At 34.8% G+C, this 27,943-nt stretch overlaps 1 protein-coding gene across 1 annotated transcript; it reads right to left on the bottom strand.

Annotated features, from left to right (window-relative positions):
• Positions 1-2,355: 2,355 nt before the first annotated feature.
• On the bottom strand, positions 2,356-27,943 carry LOC118200719 (uncharacterized). The gene is made up of 4 exons (XM_035372677.2): positions 27,895-27,943; positions 18,705-18,807; positions 6,560-6,641; positions 2,356-2,673 (listed from the first exon to the last, which is right to left on the bottom strand). The coding sequence occupies exons 2-4, from the start codon at positions 18,805-18,807 to the stop codon at positions 2,463-2,465; spliced, it is 396 nt and encodes a 131-aa protein (XP_035228568.1). The 5' UTR covers positions 27,895-27,943; the 3' UTR covers positions 2,356-2,462.

The following is a 27,943-nucleotide window of genomic DNA, read 5'->3' on the forward strand; positions in this document are numbered from 1 at the left end:
AAATAAAATTTGTTAAAATTCAATTCTATAATATAAAAAATATATAGGTAAATGTGTATTAACGCAACCAGCTGAATGATTTTTCAACAGAAGAAAAGCAAGAAGACTTCTAATTGCAAAAGTAATGTTTATTACCTGGATACATATTATTCCATACATATTTTGAATTTTAATTAGGTATCTCTCACAAAATTCAGTCAGGAAACCCTTACATGAGGAAACAGCTTACATGAGGGTTTTGCTTCTTTTGGAACACTCTGGAAGATATTTCTTTACGATCGCTTTCAGAATAGATTGAAAACATCGTTTCTTTTAACAATTTTGCAGCCAATGCTGCAGTACAAATCTTAGGACACCATGGTACTTTGATGCGATATACCACTCTGCTACTTAATCTATGCAGGTACACGCTCCTTTAGAGACCATACTTCGGACTGAAAATGCATGAAATGCTTAAAGCCTATTGTGCAGAGAGGAGTAACCTGGAACATCGATCATGGGCGAAAGAGAGAATATGTTCATCATACAGAAATTCGCTAAGAGAAGAGCAGGAAGCAAAAGAAACTCATCAGCGAAGTTTCTCAGGACAAATCAAGCGTTAGAGTGTCTCGTGAAGTGGTGCTTTCGTGTTGGAGCGTAAACACTGCTTACGCTCCAACACGGAAAATCGATTGCCGTAGTAACTGGAAATCCCTAAACAGGCCTACAGTTTTCAAAATTAAAGAGCACTCAAACAAAATAAGCAATCCGTTAAAATATTTTAACATTATTTTAGATGATAAATTCAGCTGAATTCTGCACATAGAGCACCTGAATGATAGAATATCTCGGCAGTACATCAGTCTGCTCCGGATGAGAGAAAACCTGAGACACCTCCTCAGCACTTTTAAAAATATAGCATCACAAGATATCAGTGCCAATAGTCTGCCACGGAGCGTCACCTTTCACTTTATCTTACACCTAAGAAGCAATTCATTTAAATACACATATAAAAAGAATTAATTTTACATTTTTAGCCCAAAGGGCGTTAACCCAGAAGGTCTTAATTTCGTTTTGGCATTTTGCGTTGAAAACTTTAAATGTTCATTCCACTTTTCATATTGTTGTCACCAAATATTATCGCCCTGTGTTGTAATTAAAGAAATTAAATGATGAAGAATCTGCATAAATGTATGTATGTTTTTTGCATTGTGATAAAACAACAGCATTCAAACTTTGAATAACGTAATCCTACACCGAATATTGGCATCTGGAAATTCTAATTTTGAATTTTGAATTTGTTTTATTATCGATTTCATGTTTTGTAACACTTTAACATATTTTTGACTAACAAACTCAACGATTTCAAAGCGAGCAGTGGCAACACTGGACGGAAAAACAAGCATTTTTACCTCCAGCGCGCGGAATATGTTACGGAAATTCTAAAGATATGCTCTTTTTAAATAAATTATTTTGCGATATTGCTGTTGTTTTGAATTTTATGGCATGAGTGTGAAGAACATGATATTTAATGAATAAAAGTAATACAGAAAACGTTAAAAAATGGCCCCTTAGGATTAATATAAAATCTGAAAAATTCATATTTTTTCTTTTAGTTATTTTTATCATTCAAATGTCTTCAGAACTATGATTCTTTAATTAAATATAGAAATTGCTTTTCAGTATAACTATTTCTCCATTATCATGAAATCTTCTAAAATGATGTGAAATTTTTGGTTAACTCCCAGTGCTAATTAATGCAAGATGTAGGAAAATAATGAACGAGGTTAAAGAAAAAGAAATAATAACCATGCAGTTTTGAACGAGAAGTATTTAAAAAAAAAGTATTGATTTTATAGCTTTCTTTAAGCAAGAGAACTGCTTTCGAAGCAAGACAATTAGAGTCACAGATAATCGTATTCTATTATACTATTTTCTTATATTCATATGTAAAAGCCATAATAAGATGCAACTGTTCTTCTCAGTAGTGGAGGTATTCAAATTTCTCTTGCTCTAAAAATCCTGTTATCATTAAAAAGTTTAATCCCATTACTATACAGATTAGGAAGCCATTATTACTATTTCGTTCGTGCATCGAATTTGAGAAAGGATGCAACTAAGAAATATTACGCATTTCGGCATAGATTTATTTCAGAGAATTTCATCATGCATTTATTAGAATTTTCAATGCAGAATGGGATTATTATGATACTTACGTTTGCAATGAAAATGTGTATTTTGTTATTTAAGATCAAACGTTAAAATCATATACGGTATAGCACATTTTCTTATCAACAACCTTTAGTTCAAAAATTACGTAAAGGCAGCCAACCAAGAATTAAGTGAGAGATTGGCAGAATTAAATAAAAAACAAGCTTTTGAAATTCAAAATTTATTCATTCACAGGAAAATTTAAAATTAAAGTTTTTTATTTCATCAACCTTCATTTCGTATTTCGTTAGCAGGACCACTGCATAAATTGTTTATTTTCCCCAACTTGAGAACCAACTGCCGATGTCATCGAGCCATACACCTAGTCTGTATTCGCGGCATTTAGAAAGCCATCTGGCAGGACCGCCTTTGTAGGCTGCCGTAAGCTGTGTGTCCCAGACTATGCACCGAGTCCTTAAACCGCAGCAATTGGGCCCACTCCAGAAATGGCATTCAGCTCCAATCGGTAGGCACGTGTCATCCCTGTAAGATAAAGCAAAGCATTTATCTGTAGACATCTAATTACTTGTATGATGAAGAACATCATAATTTTAAAATAAAAGATAGTAATAGCTTAAGATGGTTGGAAGCAATATCATATCGAATGAGGCAGGAAAAACTAAAAAGTCCATTTTCGATGGGCATCCTCATAGAGCTCTGAAAGAGTGTTGAAGTTTCACTTGATCTAGCGAAAGTTAATTATTCCCAAACCCCTAACAGACCTGCAACGAATTATCGCTATGTCTGGAAGTAACTACAAAGTAAGGGAAAGGTGCAAATAAACATTTTAATTTAAACAGAACTTAGATCACAAATGCACATTCTTGTGTTAACAGCATCAGCCACAGCTCGTGGCGACGCAACTAAAGCAACAGTAAAGTGCAAGTTAAAACGTGGACTATTAATCAAGACTACACAATTTAAATCTTACCCTACTGCTTACTAATCTGTCCCAGTAATTCTAACCGGTGTATCAAATCCTTATTACAACTTATCAGAACTTGTGCGGTTTAATTCCTGCGAGCAGTAGCGCGCACGCGCCGGCTAGAAACACGCTCTGTCTTATTCTGATCAGGAAACGGAAATAAGTTACAGTAAAGGCTGAAATTATACTAAATAACTGGTTAATTTACATAATAACCGTACAAAGTATGTTACTAAAGAGACACTTCAAACTATGAGACATAGGTGTTGTATTTTATTGATTATAATAATGACACAATGTGGTTTGTAAAGCAACTAAGCTTCACAAAAAGCCATGTAAAACAAAACCACAGTATGGAAATCATTATCCGAAAAGTAAATATTCCAACTAATTTGTTTACTATTGAAATGTGTCAGCAGAAATTAATGATGTATATTGTTGTTAGGTTGATTAACATGGACAGGAAAAAGTGGACGAAGCACCAGAATTTCGCCTGTGGATTTACAGGTATTGATCTGTCACGCTAATTTAGTAGGACGACATCCATCGCAAGGCACTGTCCTTGGGACCAGGCTCAGCAAGAACTCCACAGCACAGTATGCAACGTTCTCACCTTTCTCCTGTTGGGCAGTTCCTTTATATTGCCGGTCTCAGTCATGCATTCTACGTATATTGATTAGGAAGGCGCTATTATAAATACTGAAGAAGAATTTAAAATTTTGAGCTCATGGATTGATAACTTCTTCCAAATAGGATTCTTTTTGCTTTGGAGGGTAAAAAATTGTCTTTAGTTGCTTGTGTTTTTAACTTTCTTGTTGCTTAGTTGCTTAGTAAGTTTACTTAAACGGAATCTCCAACTTCGATAATGAAAATAAAGAAAAGGGAACATGGAACAACAATACGTGTATGGGAAAAACTTAAACGAATTTGAAATTGTACCAGCTAAATGGTAAAAAATGAAATTCCTAGCTTTATCACCTTGTAAGGTACTAGAAATTCCGGCGTTTTAGATATTATAAATTGTAATTAAAATGATTTGAGCAAAGGTGTCTGCTAATTCAAAATGAATTACCCCAAGGCAGGCGGCGAGGACGCTTCTCTGCTTACTGCCCCACGGGGTTTCTCCCTTCTACTTGCTTAATTGCTTAAAGTGCAATGAAGGAAACAACTGGTGGTATTTTTTCTCAAGAGCCAATGCTAGCTCAATCAATAAAGGTGATTTAAATAATAAAATTTTAATTCACATGTCAAAAATCTCTTTGTACACAACATTTCTTGTGTAGATCTTTCCATCATTCTTAAGCTCGCCTTGCAGAGGACCATCAATTATTTTAAATTTTACTTCAGTTCTTTTACGAACTTTTGAACAGGCAACATAAGTTTGACCGTGTCCAAATGCAGGCTCAGGTAAAAAAATGCCAACACGCTTAAGTGTTTGGGCCTGAGACTTATTGATGGTCATAGCAAAGGCAGGTTTGACAGGAAATTGTTTACGTCTCAATTGAAACGGCAACCCTGTGCCGTGGTAACTTCACCACTTTGGCTAGCACAGTTACGCAAGCAACCAATAAACTATCAGCGACAAACAGACACTTAAGCCGCATGTGAAGTAACATTATCTTCTCCGACTCCGGACTTAGCGAAGCACACCGTTGGATTCCTCAGGTCCGTGGCACGCCATTTGCACCATTCGCGTCTTCTTGGGACTTTAATTAGCCGAGATATTAATTAAAAACTAATTTTTCCCTACGTTTTCATTACATTTTCCACTTTCTTTCTTAGGTTTTCCCTATTGGAGGGATTTGGCTACGTGCCAAATTCTTTTTTCTCGAATATCTACGGAACGGCGCCGAGTTGAAATTTGAGATGCGTATCCTCGGATTCCAAAAAAAATTCTCTGAATCTATCGATACCGTTCTCATCTTCGTACGACTGTAATCGGCCGAGATATTAATTAAAAACTGCGGAAACGTTAATTTCCACGCTCATTTTTTCGAGTGGCAACAATAAATTATGGGCGGCACACACTTTAGCCGCTTATATATATAAAGATTTCTCTTAGCTTCTTGGCATGCCTTCGTGGTGTGGTGGTCTGCACGCTCAGCGCGTAATTGAGAGGCCTGTCGTTCGATTCCCAGCGAAGACGTTTGCTCAATTTTTGTCTCTCCGTCTTTTCCAATTAAGCTAATGACTCCACAGTGGCGCTCAATTAAGAGGGTGGTGGATGATGATTTTCCTTACCCAGGATTTGGCGATTGGGTGCTCTAAAAACCTCAGTCGTCTTTAAAAGAGGGAGTATATAAGGTATTTCTTCCGCCTTCTTGCTATGGATTCGTGGTGTGGTGGTCTGGATACTCAGTGCATAATTGAGAGGTCCGTGGTTCGATTGCCGGCGAAGGCGTTTGCTAATTTTTCATCTCTCTGGCTTTTCCAATTTACCTAATGACTCTAACTGAGAAATGAGAGAAAACCAAGCTTCTTAATTGTTTTTGGTCCATTGTCCAGATAATATATTGTATTAGAGGTTTCATTTTTCATCCATTTAGCTATACCATTTCCGAATTTGTTTTTAGATCATTCCCACTTATGTAAACATTTTTCGTCTTTAGTCCTTTTCACCTTCGCAGTAGCAGAAGAAGACTTTAGTAATATTTGAAGTCCTACGAATACTGCAAGTGTACTTTATTATACGAATTCCTCTTGCTTATTCTGGTTTCTTTAACAGTGAATAGTTATATTCTTATAAAATATTATTTCTCCAAAGTGTTATGCAAAAAACAGAAAATATTTTGTAATAGATATTTAACTCAGAATACAAATTCTAAACATTCATTAATTCTTTTTCACTAATGAATATTTTTATCTGTTGTTAATGTTTGTTTTTTGTCAAATGATTAAATTATGTTCAATATTTTGGATCATTGCCTCTAAGAATATGCATTTGATTAATTCTTTGTGAATCACAGTTGTAGAATTTGTGTTAAGATTTTTCTCAGATTTATTTAGGCTATAAAGAATACGTATGTCTTAAAATATTTGTGAATTTTCTTTACGTTTTAATTAGTAAATCCCGAAATACGGTTTTTACATTTTTTAATATCTGTGTTTTAAAATAAATGTTACTTCAAGTAATGAAGAATTACATGTCTTAAAAGAGAGGTATGGCAATTGTTTTCTGAATATGCTTAATTTTAAATTTTAATTACGCTATTTATTTTTATTTTTCTTGAATTTTTGATCTTGATGTTAGTATAATTCTACATTTTTTTCTATCCTTCGCAGCTCTTCTCACAACTTTGTGTGGAGTGGGAATAATCGATATGATAAATAGAGATAGATTTTATAAATTATTTGTTTTCTCTTTGCATAAGTATTTACAGTTAGGTATTATCGAGATATTACGATCGATTTATCAAAATAGTATAACAATTTGAATTTGCTTACCTTGCATCAGGTTTTTTGAAACCAAATATTGCTCCAAGAATTTGTTCTAGGAATTCCATTTTAGCTAGTTTCTCTTGAATAGCTAAAAATTGGAACCAAATTATGCATTAAAAGTATTTCATTTGAATTTAAATGTACAGGTATATTATGTATCTACACTGACTACCAATAAGTATTTGGACACCTGTGATCGAAAAGAAAAATTAACTTTATTCAAAATCAATAGTTGGTAGAGCCTCCACGAGAGGTAATTACAGCGTGGACCCTCCGGGGCATACTTTCCACAAGTCTTTGTATGAGAGCTAGTGGTATTTTCTTCCACTCGGCTTGGAGAAGACATATAAGTTCCTTCACCGATTTTGCACGGGTAGTGCACCCCTGAATTCGGCGATGCAACTCGTCCCAGAGGTTATCGATAGGGTTCAGGTCTGGACTCTGGGCAGGCCAGTCCATTCGATGAACTCTATTGGCACCATACCAAGCCTTGGTTAATGTCGAAACATGACAACTGGCATTGTGGTCCTGAAAGTAACAGGGGTCCAACCCGAAAAACTGCCACAACGTAGGAAGCACATTGTCATCCAAAATAGTGCAGTAGGCGTCGGAGTTGAGCTTAGCATGAATGAGGACCAAGGGTCCCAGCCCATACCAGGAGAAACACCCCCAGACCATAATTGCACCTTCGGCGAATTTGACTGTTGGCACAATGCATTCTGGCAAGAGACGTTCTCCAGGTAGACGCCAGACCCAGACTCTGCCATCCGAACGGTAAAGCGTGAACCTTGATTCGTCACTCCAAAGAACCCATTTCCACTGATCTACGGTCCAATTTCGATGTGCTTTGCACCACATTAAACGAGCAGCGCTGTTAGACTTTGGAATCAACGGCTTATGGGCAGCAGCACGACCATGAAAACCAAGCAGATGTGCTTCCTTACGGATGGTATTCATTGAAACAATACTCCCGGATGCCTGTTGAAACTCCTCGCGGATGAGGGCCATCGGTTGGGTGCGGTTCTTCCGAATTTCTCTGGACAGCACTCGTCGGTCTCTATCTTCCAGTTTCGTTGGTCTGCCGACTCGGGGCATATTCCGGCAGTCACCGCTCACCTTCCACTTTTTAATCACATAGGCCACTGTTGATTTTGGGTACTTCAGATCGCTAGATATGTCCCTTAAGGATCGGCCACATTTGTGATACCCGATAATTATACCTTTCTCGAAATCAGAGAACTCCGAACTGCGAGGCATCTTGCATGCGACTAAAGCCGATGTTGTTTCCTACACGATAAATACCGGCGGAGTCCGTGACGTACCTTAGGACCGCAGATATCGTCATTTGCATAGGTGTCCAAATAGTTATTGGTAGTCAGTGTTTACAGAATATCAATAATACGCTTAAAAATAATTGAATTAAATTAAAACTTATTTTCTAGATGCGTGTTAAGAATTTTAAAAAGTTAATTCGAAAGGAAGATGCGATATACTTATTTCTGCATGGTATTTAAATGATAAGTTTGCAACGTATTAGCAGAAGATATGCCATTATAAATGATTATTACTAATTGCACATAAGATGTCGATATTTACGAAAATTACTAATGATATACCTTAGATTAGCTGTATTTTATTAAATGTATTACTTAATGTACGATTTTTGGAAGTGAGCATGTTATTTATAAATAACTTAGTTTGTTACAGGGATAAACATGCTATTATAATTTCAAAGATAAATTAAGTATCTTCTACATTCGAGGTTTTATTATTCGCGGGAATGATTAATCCTCATTGCATTGCGCAGTGTAGCATAAGGCAATAAATGGAAAGTTCAGAATATAGTCTTTGAAGACCTCAAACTGTGTTGTAAAATATGCATTAAGAATACGCATATCGTCATGAATTTTGTGTTGTATAACATGAGCAACCTCAAGAAATATGAAGCTTTGACAAAAAAATGAGATTACAGGGCAAGTCTATTTAACATTGAAGGCAAATAGCTAACTCGCTAAACCGGTGAGATATCGCCAAGCTGGCCATATTTTTGGTAATTAATTTTTGTTGCCAAATTTGGGTGAGAAATTGCCAAACGCCACTAAACATGGCGACCATTTGGGGAGATTTTGGTTCGGTCCCTGTATAACTGTAATGGGCCTAAATGCCCGTATAATTGTAACTGCAACCGTTCTATATGTAACTGTGATCGTATGTCCTGCAAATAGAGAAATAGAAGGTTCTTTAATTTCTCGGAGTGGGGAGGAAACTGTACAAGACTGGAGAGAGAAAGAATCAGTTTTCAGTTCAGATTTGAGTTCGGAGTACTGAAAAATCTCTGTGCGAACTACTACTGATTGTCATATTGAGAAAAGTACGAGTATTTTTTGTAGAAAAATCCAGAACTGTAATCTGTCTCTCATGGGGAAATAAATCTTACGAAGCTATCATCGGTTCTGTATGCATTCAGTCCATTATGATATTTATAGAGTTTTCAAACACAAGATTATCAGAACAGATTAATAGCAAATATTATTTTTTACAGTGGTATTGTACGACATTTTTAAACGTATTTTCTTACATCTGAATGCATTTCTGAATAGCAAACGAAGAATTAAATTTTGCTCTTAGAAATAGCTTTCTTACTTTCCAATCACAATATATCTAGTATTTGCAGAATGAGTAATTAATTAAAAAGGCATCTTAATCATTTCAATTAAAAACGCTATCAATATTTATGGCAAGCAAAATCTGATATTATAATCTTATAAGTATATATCTTAAAAGTACATGTAAAAAGAGAAAAGAACTATGTCTTGTATGAAGAATTTTTAAACATTACAAAACGTATATTTAAATGATATTGATTGAACAGTTTTCCTCACCATCCATATCTTTGGGATCAAGGAGTGCTGCAGAGTCGTCATCATCGCAGGTTACGATGACAAAAACATTAGCCACTAAGATTATCCAAAATGCTTGCATTTAGAAATAGCGATGAATAATTAGATTTCTAATTTTCAAATAATGAATGTTCAAACTTTGATGGAAGAGTATGAGAAGTTATAATAACTTTGTAATGTGTAGTTTTAAATTAATGCATATATACTATTTCGCACCATAAAAGGAAGAAGTAATTGCAAATTAGCTTATTATCATCGTTTCTCATTATTGTTGTTTTCTAAAAGTTCTGTAGAAGCACTTTTTTATAAAATCCTAGCTATTTAATTTTAATTAATATTCTGGCATTCCACTGGATTCTTTGTAGTAAGAGAAATATTATTTAATTGAATAATAATCAAGAAACAAGTTTGGAATTATTTGGATTATGAAAAAGCACGCTAGGGCTACCTGCATTAAAGAAGAAATGTCTTCGTGTAGGACTTGTAAAAGAAAAGTGAAGCCTGGACAATAATTATTTAAGAGAAAAAGAAAATACGAAATATGTTATATGTAGTCTTTATCTTTAGATCTTTCCATTTTATAACAATGTGCGTATACTAAGTAGTCAGTAGAAACTATGTTCAAACATGAAATTGCTCGTTAACAATCAAAAAATGTTTACGCCTTAATTTCTACTGACTACGTATTTTTAGCTTCACCCACAGATAAATAGATTAATAATCTGGTTTTCTGATCTTTCCTATCTATCCATCAATAGCCGAGCAAGTAGAATCGCTGAGTACACGCCTTCGACCCACCACAAATTCCAGCAAATGAAACTGCTTGCATGGTTTTGTTTGCTTGTTGTTTTCCTCATACGAATCGATTCCCCTTATACGTTCTTCCCCTTAAGCAGATTATCCTTTTGTTCTTGTCCGTAATCTAACAAAGCAAGATCCACTTTGTGCCTTACCAACAATTATTCAGCAGTTAAATTAAGTTTGATGGATTAATCTTGTTTGCCTCTAGCGTGCCTTCACCCGCGTATTTTAATAATGAGCTCAATGAAACTACGATTTTGATCATTTTCCGGCCAACAGTAGATAAAATGGTATCGCATATTCAACATTTTACTGCAAAATAGGCTATGTGTTAAATTAATATACCTGACTGTAAGCTAATTGATGTCTTTTGAAAGGATAATAAGATTCAGTTGTAAAGACCTTATTTTATTCTAACCAATTATTTTTCGTTTTACTTTCCTTTCCCTCCTCATTTCAGTTTCCTGCCTGAATGTAGATTTTAAATGACGTAGTATATTAATCTGAACTTGTTTCAGAAGCAGTATTTAAGCTGCATTTCAGGAGTTCGAAAGAGAATAGCGGAGTTAGTTCCGAGTTTATGCTGCGTGTTTGAAATTAGCTGTCTAGTCAGTATTAGACACCTTTCAGTTTACACTGATATTCTAGGCTCGGCTTTCAGACGATTTAGGGGGTTAGATTAAGCTACGGGTCCAATCGTTAGCCCTACAAATTTATTAGTGATTTGTTACATTTTTATTTTCTGTTAAATTTAAGTTAGCCAAAAGTGGTGGTTAGCATCGAGTACGTGCATCTTGTTAAATTTGAGTTAAAATAAAAAGATTATTTAAAATCTTCTTTTGCAGTAGTTATTCTTCAAAGACACAGTGACTATTCGTTACTTCGTCTTCTACCTAGGGTCTATTTTGTATGTTTCCAAAGAGAAAACATAGACGCTATACAATAATTTAATTAATTGATTTAATAACAAATTGTTAGTATATGAATTGTGTAGAAAAGGCACGAAAAAGCGGTCCGCCTTAAAAACTGGTACCATGGTCTATGGAAGAAGCCTAACCTCTTGCTTTCCGTTCGGGATTGTCTGTTTGCCCGGCTACTTGGTACTATGAAACACAAAGTTTTCCAGCTTTATTTTGCAATACGATTCCTTTTGTCAGTGTCCATCGCATCAGAAAGAGAATCTCCATTTTGTTATATTATCTCACGGAAGTCGGCTACATTTTTCTGCCCTCCCTCGTATATAAAAAGGCTAAATTATTGATAATGGTGCTGCGGGAAATAAATGATATGATTTAATTTTTAAGAGTTTAACAAGTGATTTATGACAAAAACTAAGAGTACTTGGTAAGTGATTTAATAACATATTTAAAATAATTAATCCTAAATAAATATTTATAAGACATATAAGTTTTAAATCGTTTATGTTTCGATTCTTAATTTAAATATGATGGAACTTGTAATAAACTGTTTGAAATATCATTTTTGTACTAGGCCAAATAATGTTTATTCCCGCACATCTGAAACTGATCCGAGATTAAGTTTCAGTGAATGGCCTAGTTGCATAAATATTTCTGTGTTTTTCCGCATGTTTAAGAGGAGATGGATCCATTTATCCTAGAAGGTCCTCCATGAAAGTATGAATCCATTTAGCCAGATAGCTTTGCTGGGCTTTACCATAATTTCCCATATCCGTATCCAGTTGAGATTTGAAATACAGATAAACTTGAAAAATATTAATCTAAAATTCTACACAGAAGAAGAAGGTACTTACTGTAATCAGAATATATTCAGTTATTGTGTGTGTCTAAAGATAGACTAATTAAGAAAGGTTTGAAAACAAATCATGATACTTAACCATTGTATTTCATGAAAATGGGTTTCTTTAACTTAAAGTTCTTGTCAGATACATGCAAGTCTATCATAAATGTTTGCATAGTTTTTTTTTAATATCAAGATTAGTATTGGAATCATGAATATAACTGCAAAATTAAAAATTTCTTTGTGGAGTGAGTCCCATTCTTAAATTCTAGTATTGATTGGAAAATCATTAAAATCTTCTGAACATTTGAATGCCGATTCTAAAAAATAACTTCATTCTCTTCGGTGGCTTTACGTATTCGAATTACATACACTGCTGATCCCTCAAAAAATTAAAATATGAATGACTGAAACATTTCTGTATCTCTAGACTTCAAACAAAGTACATTTGAATTTTTTAAGCCCACTTTTATCTTTCAAAGGCAAAAGATACCAAAGAGTACTTTTTCTACTTTATTTATTCAGTTTTTCCTACCCACCTCCCTCCAATATGAATGGAATGTTTTATGCATTGTGCTGTTCTATTCCGAACATATTATTAGTTTAAGATCTGAAATAAGGTCTGACCATTACTTTATGTTAAAATAAAAGTTGCTTTCACCCCCACATATAATTCCAATCGATTTTCGAAGTGGATGCTAACAGTCTCTTTTGTCTAAGTATTTCTTTTAATTTCATTTCTTTATTTTGAATGATATCCAGTAATGCTAATATTTTTATTCTTAGCTGATATCCATTCAGATGTTGCGGGCAGTTCAGTTAGACATCAAAAATCTATGAGTGAGAAAAAAATTAATATACTTAATATCCTGCTTTCTATCTATCATCCATACAAGAATGTTTTTAAATATAATACACATAACGTACTATACGTTTCTTTGATAAGAAAAATTTTGTATTGATTAATTTAGGCCAGAACTTTAGATCTCCTATTATCTTGAGTTTAAATATGTATTTCTTTCCCATGGCACTGATATCACTATACACTGGTGTGCAAAAATTAAGGACGAGACGGTTTTTTTCAATATAACTTTGTACAAAAGCTTTCCAAATCAACACATTTAATACCGTAAGATCCCCAATACGTAAGGACATGAGTAATGTAAGCAACACTTACTAAAAGAGAAATCAGAGGGATAAAAAGAAGCTTTATTGAAAACGTAGCATGGAGCGCAATGCGACTGAAGGCCGAGACATCCCTGTGATGGAAGTCCAGCAAGAAACATCCGGTCTTTAATAAGGGATATGATCTCCTCTGACTGCTAGGCAGGTTTCACAGCGTCTGCCCATGCTGAGAATGAGGGTGTCAATGAGTTGTTGAGGCATTGCTGCCCATTCGTATTGCAGCGCCAATCGAAGCTCCGGAATCGTTACTGGTGGTAAGGTACGAGCTGCCAAGCGTCTGCCTAGAAACTCCCATACATGCTCGATGGGATTGAGATCCGGAGATCGTGCCGGCCAATCCATACGTTCAATATCCTCACTCTCTAAGAGCTGTTCGGCAGCTACTGTGCGATGACATGGTGCATTGTCGTCCATGAAAAGGAACTGCGGACCCATAGCGCCTCTAAAAAGACGCACATATGGAAGAAGAATCTCGTTACAATAACGGGTCCCGTTGACTGAACCTGCGTCGAAGATGTGAAGGTCTGTACGACTACCAAGCATGATGCCTCCCCAAACGAGAACACCTCCACCTCCATACCTGTCCCTTTCAATGATGTTCGAAGGATGACTGCGGCTTCCCCGCTCTCTCCAGATGAGTATGAGATGAGAATCGCTACTCAGACTGAATCTGCTCTCATCTGTAAAGAGTACTCGTCCCCATTCATTGTCTCTCCAATTCCGGTGTTCCCGGCACTACAGAGAACGCCTTCTCCAATGGGCAGGCGTTAGAGGTACACACCGTACAGGGCGTCGTGCAAACAGACCACCACCGTGCAGTCTTCTGGCCACGGTAAAACGCGATATCGGTCGTCCAGTCGACTGTGTCCTGTGTCTAGCGATTTCTCCCGCTGTCTGCCGCCTGTTTCTTCTGGCCTGTAAGGCAATATACCGGTCATCTGCGGTGTGGTTCCTCGTGGACGACCACTACTAAACCCCGCATAGCTGTTCCTGTAGTTTGAAATTGTCTCCAAAGTCGTGAAACGATGCTGTGAGCAATTTCGAACTCTGCAGCCACACTTGTCACACTGCGGCCTTCCTCCAACTTCCCAATGATTCGACCTCTGGTAAAAGCATCCAGATGTCGTCTAACAGATTGATTATTCGCCATTTCTCGCTGAGGCAGCAACTCGGTGTGATTTTAACTGCTATACGGCGTGCAATCTCTTTGCCAGAAATACTGATCTTACACCGACAACATGCTTTATACTACTCAGACACTCCCCCATTACGTCTACCTGCATATCTGCGCATGTGCTACCGTACATCACCTTACTTAATCTCCTGATTGGTCTTTCTGTCCCCTCTGCCTCTTCGTTCAGCTGATATGCTAATTTTTCGACTTCGTCCTTAATTTTTGCACACCAGTGTAGGTATACATTGCGATGCCTTTATATTGGTACGTCGTCATAAAGGTATCTGCACCTTTATATCAGTCAGCACTGTTCAAAACGACATAAACCTTCATAAGTGGGCCGTATCATGAAGTTGTATGTACCCTTATGCAGATCAGTTTCTAACTTGAAAAAACCAACTTTCATAAAGGAACGGAGCACCTTTATACCGAAGCTTTTTTGTAATTAGAACTTCTACTTGCTTTGTTAATCAGGGCGGCAAACTAAGGCTTTCAGTTTCGTGAAAGTTGCTTTTGGCAACTTAGAAACTGAGCTGCATAAAACAAATCGGCACTAAAATGAAAGTTTCTGTCTTTTCAAACAATTGCCTTTCAAAAGTCAATTGAACAACAAAATGTGACTTTTTAAATAATTAGGAATTTTTTTTTTTTTTTTTTTTTTTTTTTTTTGTATTTTCTGTTAACAAACACCAAAGGTATTCGCATCTGTACGAGAAATTTGCATTTTCTTGAACATGTTTATCATAGGAACATTTTGGAAGTCCCATATAAAGGAACTGAAACTAAAATGAAATTTCATACATTCAGCACTTTCGTTTACTAAGATACGTTTGTGCCTATCACAGCTCACGAACTAGAAGATTTGTAACAGTCACCAGAGCTTAAATTGCGCCGGAGCCCACCAGAGGCTGGCTCCGGTACTTCTTAGTTTTTGGAATAAATCATAAATCTAGTCGGAGCTCACCGGAGCAATAAATAAGAAGGCTCTTGCGCTTCTTTTGTGTAACAGAACAACAATTTCTGTAGAAATTTGATCTCAAAAATTTACTTTTTGAAATAAAATATTATTACTAATCGCTTATTAAATTTTAATTTATCTCTTTGCATTTTACATAATTTTAATTACTTAATTACTTTAATAATTTAGCTATTTTAGTAATAATTAATTTTATTAATTAATACTAATCATTAATTAAATAATAACAGACAAATATTAACTATTAATATAAATTAAATAATAATAAATTTATTTGGTAATAATTAACTATTTAATTTTTAATTTATTAATGATTTTAAGAGTCATTTTATTTATTTATTTACTTTTCTTTCTCTTTGCTGACAGTCTTCCATAAGGCTCCGGCACTTCTACGTTTAGAAATTAAGCCCTGTCACAATAAATTTTCTAAATTTAGATTATTTGCAAGTTAGTAATTGCAATTCTGAAACAATAAGGATGCATCCAATAACAAATTATGGATGAATTTTCGTTGTAAAAAGCCTGTTCATAGTAAACTTGTTTTTTTCAAAATTATTTTTAAAAAAGGTGACATTTTTTTATTTATTTTGATTTATGATTTTGTATAGTTAGTTCTTCCCATTCTCAAACCTTATTTTCCTATTACAGAGAGGTAAAAAACAAGTTACTTCTTACCTCAGTCGCTTTGAAAAACTAATTCTCATTATTAAAGAACTTACCAGAAAATAAACGAAGAAACTGCAATGAATTTTTTAGCCCAATAAAATTATTCTTCTGTTTATAAATTCAAATTAAAGCAAGTTAAACCTCGTACAGACTAGTTTTTAACTGCGTTTGTAAAGTAAAATTTCGTTTGTTTTTTTTAAAAAAATATTGTTACTTATTATTGCACAGCACTAAACATCATTCATTACTAATATAATAGTGTAATAGATCAAAAAGTATTATTTTTCTTTTGCAGTTTCAAAGTATAGTTATTTCTATGCTAAGAACTATCGATGAATTTAATAGAATACATTTATAACTTGATATTTCTGATTAGTGCCTCAGAGACGGGTAAGTGATTATATTGACATTGCCGTACAGAAGGGCTCAAGTTCGAATGCCATATAAGGCATGGATGCACATCATGCCCATCTGTTCATAGGATAAATGTCTTCGTAAAAGATTTTCTGAGTTAACCTGTAACGTACATAATATTTGTGTTCAAAGATATTAGAAAAGTATCTAAAATAATGTTTACAAAATATATTATGTAGCAATTAGAATTTAATCGTAAACACATTTTCAATATGAAACTCAAAAACGGATGAAAACACGTGCCTATAACTTGTAAGAAAGTTCTCTGATCAACTGTGAAACAACAAGAAAAATTTGAAAATATTATTACTTAATATTTACAGCCAACATATACAAGACGAAATCCAGTGTAAGCATAACAATTAAATTTTCATATGCAGAATAGGTAATCCATAGAGTAAGATTTCGATTCTTATAACATGACTTGCGTGTGGTACAAGGTTACTTTAATATTTTCAGATATGAGCTTCCATAAAAAGTAAGTACTGAAGATATCTGAGAAAAAACATTCTCAGGAAATCTTCATATATCCCGGGACATTACGACTTGAACAGGACATCCTTAAGATGTTGATTTACGATGTCCTCAGGATATCTGAAAATCAACATCCTGAGGAGATCTTCATATATCCCGGGACATTGAGACTTGAATAGGATATCCTCAGGATGTTGACTTAAGAAGTCCTCAGGATATCTGAGAATCAACATCCTCAGGATATCCTAACTGCTTCCCGGGAGATTGCGACTTAAATAGGATATCCTGAGGATGTCTTGTGTTATGGGGGATCGTTTATACGACTTGACAATTCTTTTCTATTGTTCTATGATCCACTTTACGATATTCATGGCCCTGTGCAAATATAGGTAATTCTGAATTAATATAAGAATATGAGAGTGGCTATCAGATATTGCGAATTCTACGCCCTGTAAAATTCGATGAACGTTCCGATACACTTGAACTTTGTCTGCTTTGCAGTACAGCTATCAGGTGACAGTTAGTAATCGTTCATTTCTTGTCACGAAGCAAGACATTATCTGATATTGATTCTCGAACATTCGTTGATCATGAATAAATGACCACTGCCTCGGATTCCTGCTACAGGTTACAACCTCATTCTCTTTCTTTCCATAACTTCAGGTACTTACAACGGAAATGCGAGCATCTAGCAGGTGCGCCATTTCGAAATACAGGCTCTCTTAAAAATTGAGTCACAGTTAAGTCTTATGAATTAGCAGCCTATTCCATTGCATGCACATGTAATTGACAAACTAATACTTCACTATACCCAGAAACCGTTCGATAACATTTTAATTTATCCCGTGCTATATGGTTATATTATTCGAGAGAATACTTTGTCTTAGATGGGGGGGTAATCACAGCGTTTTAGCTAATCAATTCTATGTGATTATAACAACACAAATATTAGAAATTTGCTTTTAAAATATGCGCTGTTTGAAAACTAGTTGATGAATCCGTAGCTAGCATACGTATAAGATCTTAAAAAGGCTTTCTTTAACACATATATACAAGATGAACGTTTATAAAATTATATATTGATTTTCGTTTAAATTATGTTACATATTATTTTAACAATAAAAGAACATAAGAAAAGAAAAATTCATTATGAAGAAGAAACATTAATTATGAATTTTAATCTCTTAGTTTGTTACACCAGTGAAGAGTGTACTGCTATAATTTGAAAATAAATTAATGGTCTTATGTGTCAAAAATCGCAATAGCTTTAAGAATTTACTATGTATCATGAGATGTGGATGTATAATGTCAAGGTAGGATTCAATTAACTTATGATCATTATAGACATTTCTAACTTTCTAAATTCATGCCAAGAGAAATAGTACATTTTAATAAGTCCTGATACAAATCGTTCGGAATGGAGTAATACAAAATTCTTTCGTTTTCCACAGGTATTATGTGAAAATCTGGAGAAAAGGTTAAACATATTTACACTCCCTACCTGATCGCAGCTAAAGAATTACAGTTGTTAAAGCTAAAGTTTCTGCTTGAAAAAATAGTTACATCCTAACTATATTGTAAAAGTAGTTTTTGAGTTTTTTCTAGCCTCACTTAGTACTTTTAATATCAACAAATAATTCAGCAGTCAACCTAAACATAATTATTTCTGTTATTATTTGCAGCAGCTGGTAGCCAAATAGACACGTTGAGCATATATAATTTCTACTGCAGCTTTTAATGTCTATTAAGCATGTTTAAACAGTATAAACTATGCATTAAAGTAATAGCTTTTAATTTACATACCTTCCATGTCTTTGGGATCCAAAAGTGCTGCAGAATTGTCGCCATCCTCGCAGTTTGCGATAGCAAACGCACTGGCCACTAAGAGTACCCAAAATACTTGCATCTGGAAAGAGTAATGAAAAATTAGATTCTTTATTTTATAAAAACACAAAAATTCAGATTGGTAGGAAAATTTTTCTGAAAATTATAAAAAATGTATAACGTATAACTTAAACATAATGTTATGCACTTGATGGAGAGAGTAATTGTAAATTAGTTCATTATAATCTTTTAAAAATGGAAAGGCTCAAAACATATTCAATTTTTTAAGTGTTTTTGTAGTTAGGCATAATTACTCTTGGGTGGCTTTCAAACAAATTCTATTTTAAGAAGAGAACATTTAGTAGTGTAATGCTTAAGCAAATTAACAATAAAAATAATGCAGCAAATGATAGTAATAAGTTGTTTTTGTAAGTTACTGGTCTCTTTTGAACGTTCTTTCTGCTTGAAAAAATATGATCCTATGATATAATCAACAAAAATTGCATATCAAATTTTGAATCTTTGTTATTGGTGCAGTTGTAAATTAGAGTAGAGCGTTGCCTTCGAGCAGTATTTGGATTTCCCGTCGCAGCTAAATTCAAGCTACACGGCTACCTTATTGTTAAAATTAATAAATGTTTTAGTTAAGACACACTAACACGCCGAACAAATACTAATTCAGAAGTCAAATAACAAAAATGTTCTGGTTGTTACAGAGTCTCGTTGCCTGGATTAGTCTATTTCTAGGTTCAGGCATACGAACAGTCATTTTCCATTGTGATAATAAAGCTTAGAAAAATGGCGCTTTTAAAGAAGCCATGGATAAAAGACTGTTTGTGTTCTTTCTGAAGAAATTTTTCATAACCAGTTATTTAAAAAATGTCGTGAAAGCCGCGGTTTCCGATATGTAAAGCTGCGACAGGTAACGTTGTCAACAACAAATGTAAAAACATTAAAATTTAGCATCATGTGGAAAAATTGTTCCAAATATGTATTTAAGAGAAAAACAGCATATTTTCGAATGTTTTAAAAGCAAGATCTTTAATGTTAAAAGAAAATTTGCCAAGTCAAGTCAAAGGACAGATGTAAAATCCTTAAAATGCTCAGTGTCGGCTGTAAACAAAGAGATTAATGCTGATCTTAAAAAGGCGAAAAAACATAATGTGCATAGTCTTTCTCAACGAATTTCCGAATACAAGACGCGCTGCAGAATTGTTTATAAGAAACATTTACTCGGACAAAGATGGAAAACTGTTGTCACAATAGACGAATCTTGGGCGTACCTAAATGACTACAATAAAAAGATATCCATTTACCAAAGAGGAGTGAGTGAGTGAGTGCACCGCTATGATGGCTTCCGACCACGGACATGAACCAAACGGAATTATATACCATCACGGCGGGGAAGACTCCAAAGTAACAAGGTTGAATTTTACATTCTAATAACAGTTTTTACATATTGATAACTGCAAGGCACTAAGCGTTATTCTGGTTATCTGCTTTAAGTTCTGAACATTTGAAACATAATGTTATCCACGGTTGTTTTTGCTTAGGCAGTGTCTTGAGATTTTCTCTATTTTATCAAGGGCTATTCTGTTTTTGAGTGTGTTAGACGTCCACATTGCCCAGGCACAGTCCGCTGGTTTCTTCAAGTGCCAGGTTCTTGTATGTACACAATGGAAGTAATAATGGTCCGTGTCGCCTTCCTCTCCGCATTCACAGAAAGGAGTATCCCTAAGTCTGAATCTGTTCAGGTATACTGGAAATGGTCCATGACCTGTCAAGAACTGTGTTAGGCTAGCACAATGGGTCTTTATTTCCATGTTAACTTTTAGAAGTAAGCGAAATGTCCTTCGTCCTACCTCTGCCTCTCTCCATCTACTTTTCCAATTTTGTAGCAGACTTGTCAAAGTTGTTCGCTTAATATGAGACCAAGGAAGTTTAGTTGGTCTTTCTAATATATCCGTGCAGTTGGCTGCCTGCTTGGCCAGTAGGTCAGCGGCTTCATTGCCTTGAATCTCTGTGTGAGCACTAACCCATTTTAAAGTGGGTCTTTGCGAAATAGGCGTTATCAGAAGTTGTTTCTGAATTCGGTATACCAAAGGACTCCGGCTGTTTTGACTTTCGATAGCCGCCAGACTTGATGCCGAATCACTGAGTATGGAGAATTTCTCCTGTTGACATGTGTTCGCATAACTAATTGCAGCAATGATAGCTAGAAGCGCTGCTTGGTATACCGAGTTGTTCAAGCATAGTTTCCTTTTCCACTCGAATGTTACAACTACATTTTCCAGTCTACAGAAGGCGCTGCCCGTACCGTTCTCAGTTTTGGAGCCATCTATGAAAAGGTTATTACTGTTCCTCTGAATTGGTTGGTCGTTTACGCTGATACCCTCGGAGACATTAAAAGCTGCTGGATGAAAGTTATTACAATTGTTTTGCTCCTCATAGTCCGAGTGGTGATAACTATGACCCCAGAGTGTTGAAGTTTGACCCAGCCTGGTAACCCTTACGATAGCTGCCTCCCTTTCTATTATCAAATCTAGGGGAGGAATTCCTGCTAGTTGTTGTAGGGTTAGTGTTGAAGTGGTACGGTAGGCCCTGCATACTTGAAGTAGCTGCTGTCTCTGAATAGAGAGCAGGGATCTTTTCATATGTGAGGTAAGTTCGCCACCCCAGATTGCTGCTCCATAAGTTATTACTCTTTCTGTAAAGGTTCTATGCCAAATTTTTAGTAGCTTAGATGAGGTACCCCATTTATGTGAAGTCATGCGTCTCATGTTGTTGCTTAGGATGCTAATTCGAGTCTTAAGATTCCTGACATGTAGCATCCAAGAAAGTCTGTTGTCGAGTAATAGCCCAAGATATTTCAATTGGGGGAAACATTTTACCGGTATCCCATGGAGTTTAATGCTTGGGTTGCGTCTTAGCTACCTGCTGCGTCCTATGAGTAAAGCTTTAGTTTATCCGAAATCTGAAGCTTATGCGCTCTGGCCCACTGGGAGAACAGATCAAGACAATATTGAGATCTCATTTCGAGGTTACTCCTTTTTGCCCCAACTAGCATAAAATCGTCCGCATAGGCTATGATTCGAGCGTATTCTACGCTCTCGAACTGACGAAATGCCGAATTTGCCACTATATTCCACCGTGTTGGTCCAAGGCATCACCCCTGTGGGCACCCTCTAAAGACATTTTTGACATAAATGCCGCTGTCTGATGTTACTTGTACACTTCGATCTTGAAGGTACGCGCGAAGGATGGTAATAATGGCTGTTGGGCAGGCCATGTTGTGCAGCAAATTTATTACGTCTGGCCACCAAAGGGAGTCAAAGGCTCCCTTGATGCCAATGGCTATTGCCAGTGAGTGCAAATTGTTATCCTTGTTCTGTTTGATAGTGGCCATTAAGTCTTTTATGGCATGCTCAGTTGAGTTGCCCATTCGGAATCCATATTGGTTGGGATGCAGGGCGTTGTTCTTTTGCAGGAAGAAGTCCAGTCTGTAAAGAATTACTCTTTCCAATACCTTACCGAGCGTTGGCAGTAGACAGACTGGTCTGTAAGATGAAGGTTCTGCCGGAGTTTTGCCTGTTTTTAGGAATAACGCCACTTCTGCCAACTTCATATTTTTAGGAAAGTACTGATGTTTCCAGCAAGCTGAAATGACTGCAAGGAATAGTTTATAATGATGATATTATCAATTCCATCCCGACCTGGAGCTTTTTTGGGTGCCAGAGTACGTATGATGTTATCCACTTCCATTTGCGTAGGAGGGGGTTCGTCTCTTCTGCTAACTTGGCGAAATTTCATACTGTAGGTTTTTCTCGCTTCCTCTTGCTCCTCTAAGAAATCCTCTTCATCATCATCAGGAAAAACTGCATTAATGATCTCACTGATTACTTCGATGTTGGATGAGGCAGTGCTATTCACCATAGGCGAAAGGACGAAACACCTTGTTACATGTTATCTTTTGAGTAGTCCGAAAGCTTTAGTGGCATTACTACTGGAGAAATAAATCTTAAAACATAGTTCAAGGAATCTAAAGAAAGTTTTTATAAGGGATTTATAATTGTTGCTGGTTTTTCATATAACGGCTAATTAAAAATAGTGGAGCAAAATCTTAAAATCAACTCCACGTATTATCAAAAACATATTTTATACCCAATTTTCAAATATGAAATATCTTCTCTTTACAGACAGTGTGACCAATCAGTACAGCTGCATAAAGACTAAGCAAGCAGCTACACGTCCAAATCTACTGTTACTTTCCTGGAAACAAAGAAACAAGAAACCGGTATCAAAGCCACTCGCTTCATTCGTATTCCGACTAAATCTTCTTATCCATCACCAATGCATTTTTGAGCTTATCGACTTTAAAAAAGCGGGTTGTCCAAACGTCGACCTACAACGTCCTTAGATTTTGAAAAGCTGTTCGAGAGCAATGGGATTGAGTACTTCTTCCAGTACTACAAAAGGCTTCATTGTCTTGGAAATTAAGAAGTATAAAGATACTGAAGAGTAAGAGTTATTAAATAAAACATTTAAAACAAGAGAAGCTTAGTTAAAATATTTCTATAATTAAAATTGATTGAATTCGTGTAAAAGTATGCAAACAAATGTTTTGTGTTAAATGGATTTTCCCATCTGTAGCTTAATGTAAGCCATCTGAACATACAGAGATAAATATATAATGATTCTTAAATATATTAAATATATTTTGAGCTTAACGATGCATTCTTTCCAAGATGGACTGATGATGATGAAACCTTATCTTAATTTAGTCAGCATCCATTTGAGCATAAAGTTAATAAAATGTTTTACAACTTTGATTAAATAAATAATTAGCATGTATTAACACCTAGCTTACAACTTAGCCTGTAGCTTAAAGAAATAAGTATAGCATTGGTTTCCAAAATTCCTTAAATGACTTAAAATTAGTTTACGAGAAAACGAAATCGAGGAATTAGAAAGTAATTCTTAATAGTACATTTCGTAAAGTCAATCTATGTGACGCTTCTGTAGTAAGTTGTTGCAAGCATAATCTTTGTAACCATGCAAGTGCTTTTTTACTTCCTTGTACGAAGTAAAAAGGAAGTATTGTCATCCCGAAAAGTTTCAGGCATCATATTTCAACGCAAATATCCATTTTCACCGCTATCGAATGCAATTTAACGATGTTTTTGAGTGACATCTGTACGTAAGGACAGAATAAAAGACACTTTCCCCCCAAAAAAATTGTAAAGTAATTTTAAATGAATTCTAAAGAGAATTTTGCGTTGCGTCTGTGCGTACGTACGTACGTATTTATCTCGCATAACTCAAAAACGAAGTGCCTCAGAACGTTAAAATTTTGTATATAGGACTGCTGTAACATGTAAATGTGCACCTCGTATTTTGGTTGCAATCGGCTGCACCAAAAGTATATAAGTATATTTATATATATATATATATATCAACTCTGTTACTCGGCTCAGTGATCTCAGTTTCTTTATTTTTATATGTTTGTAAATTGTGCATTTTTTGCTTTAAAAATGATTGAATTATGTTGTTCTTATCTTCTTGTTAAGGGTTTTATGCCTTTAGTAAATCTGTATGCAGTATGTTTAGAGTTATCAGCAATTTAAAAGTTGTTTGAGTGCAGCTAAGCCTAATTATTTTTCCCATGGCGGCCATTGCTTGTTTACATTTGAAACAGCAGAATAGTAGATTTGTTGCCAATCTGGAGAAAGTAAGCTTCACAATAACAAAGGTAACGCCTTCTTTTATTATTGCGAATTAAATCATGCTTAATCCATTCTGGAATTTATTCGAGGAAATAAGTGTTTAAGATTTACTTCATAATTTTCAATACACACATCTTGAGTTTTAATGTATTTGTGCCTTGTCGCTAAGTGAGAACTTAATTAATTGAATAAGAAATACTGAATCGTCTGTGAAAAACTGTTTCTCTGTTTGGCTGTTGTTGTTGTTTTTTGCTTAATTTCTTTTATACATCGTTTTAGATTTATTATAGTATTTGAATAGAACATGTGGCAACGATTAGATAATTCTTAAGATGATATAAATTTTGTGCATTCTGAGAATGAAATGTAACGCTGTTAAGTGAACATAGGGCCGGAGTGTCGCTATGGTAAACAAATATAATGAATTTTAAAGAAAGCATTTATTCTATTGTGATTTATGCGCTATCGACGATGTAGATTTAATTCAATCCAATAAGTTTAAATGAAATGCAATAATAAATGGGTTTAATTTAATATTCCGTACAAAGAAGTCATGTGGTGCACACATCAGATTTTTAAAATTTACGCTTACAAACTAATACTTAAAATATTCCCGTGTTCGCAGCTTTTGAAATGTACTTTAAACTTGCAAAATATTATTCAGGAATACATACATATATACATATTTAGACAGTTCTTAAATTTTACGATTTATTATCTATACCTAAAAAATGGAGAAGAATATCTTAAAAATAAATTATGATTTATTCTTTCTTTTTGTGAGAAATATCCAATTTTTTAAAAACAAAAGCGCTTCCTTAAGACAAATTTTACCTTAAAGTTTGAAGAACCTCAAAGTTGCATACTGCAAAGTGATCAGTATAGTAATGTATAAAAATGGGAAACAATTAGTGCATAAGTTCTCTTAACAAAACTCAATTGAAACTGCTATAAAGAACGAGAAGGAATGCTTAACCCATATTCCGTTCCAATAACAATTTGACTTCGATAAATATGATAAACCGAATCCCTTAATACCTCCTAAGTATTGCTCAGAAATTTTCCTATCCTGTAGAGAACAAACTATTAAAGAATACTATAAAAATGTTTTGTTACCTGGATTCAGATTTATTTTTGTAATTTTGAAAAATCTCTATTTTTGTGTTTGAATTTTGAATAAACTAAATGTGCTTATTCGAATCTTAAAATTCACGAAGCTTAGAAAGACCGCTGATCCACAAGGCATCTTTCTTTCTCTTTTCATTTTTCCCCTTTTTTTGCAACTGCAGGAAATATTTTATCCTAGTATTCCTTACATATTGATATTCTGTATAGAAGGATTTATTAAGTAAGACAGACAAATAAAATCTTTTCTTAAAATCTAATGAAAATTTTTATTCCTACAATAATGATTAACTGCTTTGTGTTTGATTAAACTTATTTCAAATCAGCATAAACTATTCAATTTTTAGTAAATTATAGTGATTTATAGATTCCTTGGTTTAGTCATAAATTTTTAATTTTGATATGTAATAATAACAATGCTGATAAACATTTCAATTTCACGTCCACTCACATGTAAGCTCAGTATGATACATACGAGAAGAATCTCAAGTATATAAATTCAACACTCCGTACTCGGTGTCGGTTAGAAAAACTTACAGAGACATTAGGCTATTTGGCCAGCTGGAGAGGAGGACTCGGGACTCGAACCTCTCGAATGCTCGACGAGTGTGCTGACCATAACACCACGAAGGCCTGCTAAGAAGGTGGGAGAAAAACCTTATATACTCCCCCTTTTAAAAACCGACTGGGGATTAGGGTACCCAATCGCCAAATCCTAGTGGTGGAGAAATATCATCCACCACCGTTTCTAGCTCAGGCGCCACTGTAGACATTAGGCTATTTTGCAAGCAGGAGATGTGAAAAATGAGGAATTCCCTCGCCGAGACTTGAACCTCGGACCTCTTGAATACGCGCCGAGTGTGTTGACCATTACACCACGAAGAAATACTAAAAAGATGGAAGAAATACCTTATCAACTCACTGTTCTAATTATTACAGCAAAGCCTGAGATTTTCTATCCAATGTTTTGCGGTAAATTGCATATCTGCATTTCATAGATAACTCTAATTATTAATAATACCACTGTCAGATAGACATTTTCTTATTGGTGGATTTCTGCTCAAATCTACCAGAAAACAAAAAACTGCAGTCATCTAACAGTTGTCTTTGGTTGAGAATGCAGTAAAATTTAAACTTGAAGAAGCTTCAGTAAAATATAGACAACTAAAGAAAACTGTATAAGATATTGATAATGTATAAGAAATTGATAAAAAGGTACAGATATAGTTAGTTATTCCTACGTTAAATAGAAAATATGTGAAATAGTATTATTTTCGATATATTTTTCATTCTGATATATTGTTGAAACAGAGAAAATGAGTAATTTTGTCAAAGAAAATTGTTCTTAGGACCTGTTCGATTTAAGGGAATCAAATTCGAATTAAAGGTTTTAATGTTTCCGCTCAGACAGTTTAGGTTACGACAGGAGATTGCATGTGATCAAATCTAACATCAGCAATCGGATATTTTAATTTCAACTTGGCAGTAATTCAGTAATTTTAAATGTAGAACTATGACTTTATTAACAACTTTATTTTAAAGCCAAGTATCTTTTACAGTCACTTTGACAGCAGAAATGATTAATTTCGTAAATTCCCAAGTTCTCAAGTAATAGTAAATATTTTGTTCTGAAAAAATTCGGAAATTACTATTATAATTCTTACGTTATCAAAAGAAGATAATAAAAATGGCAGTTTCTTCAACTTGCTAACAAATATTTTCCCAAATACATTGCATTCGGATTAATAAATAAATACTGCAGGTCAATATAAACATTTTAAATATTCTTAGCTCATCGTTTTTAAAAGAGATTTACATTGAATAAGCCAACATTAAAGTAATTTTATATTCCAGGTTCTTGCATACGTATTTATAAGGAACAGAAATATGATCGTGGTTATTTCACATTATTCTTCATATATCGTTGACCTATTGAGCGAACTTTCAGACTTATAGGTAAGTGCGCCGCTTTTAATAATAAATGTTATAGTCATCAATTCACAGATTGTATAGACACCGCTTTTATTAATAAATGTTATAGTCATCACTCCTATGGCTTACCCAGGTTTGGGATTCGATTTCCACGAAGCAAGCATTCAACTGCAGAAATCACAGAAAGAAACTGTAAATTTAAGAAGAGTTACTGAAAGAAACGTTGCTATTCCCGAGCTAGAGAAAATGCGGACTTCACTTTTTAAGAAATTCGATGCTTCATTGTAAGTGGAAAATAAATGAACAGTATTATGACAGTATGGAACCACATTATTTGGTGGAGACAAAATATTTAATACATAGTTTACAATAGAAGAGTTATGACTTACCTTGCAATTACTGCTTAGTTCTTAGCAAGTAATCATGAATGTGGGACCA

Source organism: Stegodyphus dumicola, chromosome 9 (assembly GCF_044657685.1).
Source record: "Stegodyphus dumicola isolate Sdum_Otavi_A_Nest chromosome 9, ASM4465768v1".
Lineage (NCBI taxonomy): Eukaryota > Metazoa > Arthropoda > Arachnida > Araneae > Eresidae > Stegodyphus > Stegodyphus dumicola.

Coding starts and splice junctions, on each gene's coding strand:
- LOC118200719 (XM_035372677.2), bottom strand. CDS start 18,807: ATGCAAGTATTTTGGGTACTCTTAGTGGCCAGTGCGTTTGCTATCGCA. Junction 6,642..18,704: donor GGATCCCAAAGACATGGAAG/GTATGTAAATTA, acceptor TCCAATTTTTAG/CTATTCAAGAGAAACTAGCT. Junction 2,674..6,559: donor TTCAAAAAACCTGATGCAAG/GTAAGCAAATTC, acceptor TTTATCTTACAG/GGATGACACGTGCCTACCGA.